The 5294-nt window shown below is 35.2% G+C and overlaps 1 protein-coding gene across 1 annotated transcript; it reads right to left on the bottom strand.

The window, feature by feature from the left end:
• Positions 1-2704: 2704 nt before the first annotated feature.
• Positions 2705-5169, bottom strand: LOC21400020 (L-type lectin-domain containing receptor kinase S.4). Its single transcript, XM_010090302.2, has one exon. It carries the CDS (start codon positions 4969-4971, stop codon positions 2845-2847), a length of 2127 nt encoding a protein of 708 aa, XP_010088604.2. The 5' UTR covers positions 4972-5169; the 3' UTR covers positions 2705-2844.
• Between the last annotated feature and the right edge of the window lie 125 nt (positions 5170-5294).

Below are 5294 nucleotides of genomic sequence, written 5' to 3'. Positions count from 1 at the left end.
GATTTTTTCATCCTATTTGGAAAATAATCTAAAAATGAGTACTTGCACAAATAGTCCATTTCTAATACTATATATTTAGTATAAAATCCTCAAAAAAGATGAAGTTCCTTGAATGTTTAATTGTACAAGGATTTATGTACTCAGTAGTTTCTAACACTTGTTTTTAAAGTGTTTAAATAATTTGTCAGTAGGCTTTAGAGTTTGACTTATCAAAGACACAAGAGGTAGAATAAAAAAAGCATAAGTCATGAATTTTTAATTAGTATTTAAATAGTACATAAAAAAGAACTTTATTATTTCAAAAGAATTTTTGAACGTATTTGATAAATAAATCAAAAATTCTTATTGTTAAAAAATAATATAAAACAAGAATATAAATAAAATTTTTAATTTTTTGTTTCTAAATAAAAGGTTAAAAATGTAAATAAAAAAATTTTATAAGCACCTTTTTCGTACGCACATAGGAGGTAATTTGTCCCAAAAAAAAACTTATAAAAGTCAAAAATATTTTTATATCGTCTATTCAAACAGGCTCAAAATCAATTTTTAAATGGGAGAAAGCTGAAAATAGGTTAAGATTTGAGATGAATTAAAATTAATAGGTCAATAGTTTACATAAGTTAATAAATAGGTCAAATTACTATTTTCGTCCATAATTTGTCTGGTTATGAACCATAACTTGATAAGTTATTGTCCATAATTTATCTAGTTATGAACTATAACTTGACAAATTTGTCCATAACTTATCTAGTTATGAACTATAACTTGACAAGTTATGACCTATTAATTTTTATAATTAAAAATTAACCTATATACTTTCTTAAACTTTTTATATTGATCTATTTCTTACTATTTTCGTTTTTAAATTAAATAATTCAAATTTTTTTTTAAGCTAATCTAAAGAGGCTCTAAAGATTCTTACGTAAACTTTTCTAATTGGATTTGACACTCACATTCAACCCTTGCAAGAAAAAAGTTAGTTTTGACCCAACAAAAACAGAAGCTTTACCAGCGGGCCCTAAGTAGCAATCATAAATGAAGTACTAGAGCATTCTTAGCATTCTAGAAGATAGAGAATAAGTCCACCCTACCTCAACGGCTCCCACTTCCATGGTAGAGTCTGTTTAATTCAGTAATTTTTAATTTTAATATTTAAAATTTAATTTTTAAAAAAAAAATATATTATAACATAATTAAAATTATAAATTTAAACGCATAAAATAAATAAATATTAAAAATTGACAACATTAACAAGAAAACTATCTCAATTAAGACATTGTCACTTTGTGAGTTTCAGACCATAAATAAATTTAATAATGCAAGAGACGAGAATTCAAATATTAATTTTTATATATTAGCTTATGTGACATATAAATTATCATTTTTAAATTAATGAGTGTTTAAAATATTACACTTTTTAATGATAAATATACAATTACATTAATATTTACATTAAAAATAATCTTATGGTAATTTTTTCACACATATAATAAAGAACAATTACTATACGAATTATCAATAAATTTTATAAATTTTATTTCTTACCATGTCATAAAAAGGTTTACATGCCAAGATTCTTTATAAGCACTTGACCGAACACTTATAACCCCACGTCTCGCGAATCCAATCACGACCTTTGAGTTCTTTTCCTTCTTATTATTTTATGATTTTTTTTCCTCCTATTTGGAAATGAATCTTTTTAGTACATTGACAGCTAAAAATGAATACTTGCACAAATAGTCCATTTCTAATACTATATATTTAGTGTAAAATCCTCAAAAAAGATGAAGTTCCTTGAATGTTTAATTGTACAAGGATTTATTCACTACTCAGTAGTTTCTAACACTTGTTTTTAAAGTGTTTGAATAATTTGACAGTAGACTTTAGAGTTTGACTTTATCATTAGAGATTTCGGTCAAAGACACAAGAGTACAGGCTTATTAGTTTGTGCTTTTACTTTTAAGCAGTAGAATAAAAAAAACATAAGTCGTGAATTTTTAGTTAGTATTTAGATAGTACATAAAAAATAGCTTATTATTTTAGAAAAACTTTTGAACATATTTGATAAATAAGTCAAAAATTCTTATTGTTAAAAAAATGATATAAAACAAGAATATAAATAGAATTTTTAACTTGTTGTTTCTAAATAAACGAACAACATTGACAAGAAAACTATCTCAATTAAGACACTGCCACTTCATGAGTCTCAGACCATAAATAAATTTGATAATGCAAGAGACGACAATTCAAATATTAATTTATATCTACTAATAGAAATTATACAAAAATTGATATTCTTAATATCGTCACGTCAATTAATAATAGAAATTATATCTACTAATAAAAAATTGACAACTCATTACCACATCAATTAGTATACAAAAATTAAAATTTGAATTGATGTTCTTAGCATTATTCAATAAATTTTAAGAAGCCTCATAATGCTTCCCTCTAACATGATTTTGCTTTCATGCATTAAGAATTTAAGATTATGTTTAGTGAGAACGAAACCATGTAGATTCTCCACTTCCAATAAAAATAAATGAAAAATGCCGGATGCCCTAACATTTTCTTGTGCCTTGTCTCCTTCAGACAATAAAAGAAAAAAAAAAAAAGGAAACAATTTATCCTTTTGAGCTACTTGTCATTTGGCAGTTTCTAAAGCTCATTAGAATTTAAGTCGCGAGACACAATTACACCAATATTCAGTCCAAACATTCTCTATCTACATTATTTAAGCCATTTTGCATTTCATTCTCCTTTTTGTTCTATCATCAATCATTACACCATTGAAATTCCTCCAAAAAAAAAAAAACAAAAAAAAAAAAAAGGCTGATGATGAATCTAATCCGACAATCTACTCTCTCCTCTACCATAAAGAAGTGAAATAGGGGAAGCAGCAAAACTAGTGTCCAAATCCCTATTATTAGCCCCAAAGGAATACGACTTGCTCAACCCGTCAAACGACGATGAAGGAAACGACTGCAAGAAATCATCAAACCCATCGTGATCAACACCCAAATGATCTTTCCTCCCATCAAACTCCCCATTTGGATTCCTCACCTCCACCGGTACGGAAACCTCTCCTTCCAAGTACCTCACAACCTGCCTCATACTGGGCCGGGCCGAAGCAACACTGTTCGAGCACATCAAGCCCAACTTCACCACCATCACCGCCTCAACGACGTCGTATTCCCCCTCCAACCTCTTGTCCACAATCTCCGAAACATTCCCTTCTTTGTACTTGTCCCAAACCCAGTCAACAAGAACAAGCTCCTCCGGGCTCGATTTGGGCTCAATGGGCCGTCTCCCACAGGCCACCTCCAACAAAAGGGCCCCAAACGCAAAAACATCAGAGCCCGCCGTGGCCTTGCCGGTTCTAGGGAACTCCGGCGCCAAATACCCCAAAGTCCCAACTACACGTGTCGTGCTCATATTGGCTCCATGGTCATGAAGCCTCGCTAATCCGAAATCCCCTAAACGGCCGTTTAACTCGCCGTCCAACAAAACGTTACTGGCCTTGACGTCTCTGTGGATGACGACCTGCTCGAAGCCCTCGTGGAGGTAGAGAAGCGCCGAAGCGACGCCGTTTATGATCTTCATCCGCTGCTCCCAACGCAGTGTCGTTTTCGGCTCATCGAAGAGGAATTTATCCAAGCTTCCATTCTCCATAAAGTCGTAAACCAAAAGAAGGTCACCTCTACGACGACACCAGCCCATGAGCTGAACCAAATTCCGATGTCGTAACCGGCCAATACTCGCGATCTCAGACACAAACTCCCTAAGACCCTGTTTGGATTCATGAGATATTCGCTTTACTGCAACTACGGCTTTCGACTTTGGAAGCTTTCCTTTGTAGACTCTCCCAAACCCGCCATATCCCAAAAGCTCTTTCTCTCTGAAGTTCTTCGTCGCCTTTTTCAGCTCTTTGTAAGAATATCTATGTGGGCCTACCTCAAATTCCCATGTCTCGATCGGATCAGCGTTTTTTATCTTCACAAAGAGATAAACTGCGAGAGAAATCACAGAAATCAGTAGAATAAAGGACGACACCGAAACTCCGATGGTTAAATCAGTGTGACTCTTCTTCGGACCCGGAAGGTGAGGAAGAGAAGATAAATCTAAAGTTTGAGCTTCGCCATTGATCTTGAAGCTCCAACCCAAGATGTAATGAGAACTCGCGAGCAATCCCGTGGAACCGGAAAACCCGACGTACATGAATTCCTCAAGAATTACAGAAAGATCGATTTCGGAAGACAAGAGAGGAACCTTCGGTTTGTTTCCGGAAGGAGAGATCGTTACGTTGAGGAGATTCCGATCGGAGTCGTAATCAATCCAAGCCTGAATGGCTTTCCCGTTGAGGCTGAAGTTCCGGCTCTCCGAAACGGCGTCGTCGAAGTAGGCTGCGGCGGCCGAGAAGGTGGAGTTGAGGCTGTTGAGGTCGACTCCAACATGGTTGTCGTTTATGTCGCCGAATTCGAAGTCCTGGACGGTGTCGAACTCGACGGCGAAGAGATGGTTCGAGAAGTTTCCGCTGCTGTCGCTGGCGTTGAGGAGTCCGAGGTACTGGCTAGGAAGGGCTTTGAGGTCTATGGAAGGGACGATAGTGAAGGCTAAGCCATGTCCGCCGAGTTTCGGGTACTCGGGGATTATGGTGAAGGCGAAGCAGGTCGAGAAGGAGAAGGCTTTTCCGGTGGAGGAATTCTTGAAACGAAAGGGAGAGCTAGAAAAGGCATGGCCCGTTACCCTTCTGCTGTCGTTTGTCAGCCTCAGGATGCCGTTTTGCTGAATCTCCGCGTTTCCGGTCAGAGTGAGATTGGTGTTGTTGGGGGTCATGTGTTTGAAGCCGGAGTAGAAAAGAGTAGTGTCGGTGTATTGGGATGATGTTTGGGTGGTGAAGAAGAACAAGATTAAAGTGAGAAAATTAGTTGTGAAGAAGATGAAAAACATGAAATGGTTTTGGTTTTCCATGAGTAAAGGAATGGAAAGTTTTGGTGGAGAAAAGGGTTGGCAAAAGGAGATCTGAAATAATGGAGAAGGGGAGGTTGGGAAAAGGGGTTTTGGAGGGGCCTAAATGAAAAAGATTTTTGGTGGAAGGACAATTAAAATGGATCACATGGTTCTATTCCTTCCTTCTTCGTTGCCGATGAGGTTTATCAGAGTGGTGGTGTTTATGTATTAATGAGAGCATTTAATTAAAGCTAAAGGTGCGATGTGTATTGGTATTATAATTTAAATCATAATTCATAATTTATTATAATATTTTTTTTATAAAAATTATATATAAATTAAAG

Source organism: Morus notabilis, unplaced genomic scaffold, assembly GCF_000414095.1.
Source record: "Morus notabilis unplaced genomic scaffold, ASM41409v2 Scaffold177, whole genome shotgun sequence".
NCBI lineage: Eukaryota > Viridiplantae > Streptophyta > Magnoliopsida > Rosales > Moraceae > Morus > Morus notabilis.
This window is presented reverse-complemented; position numbering and strand designations above follow the sequence as displayed.

Bases quoted from the DNA above. Each gene is read 5' to 3' on its own strand.
- LOC21400020 (XM_010090302.2), bottom strand. From the start codon at position 4,971: ATGGAAAACCAAAACCATTTCATGTTTTTCATCTTCTTCACAACTAAT.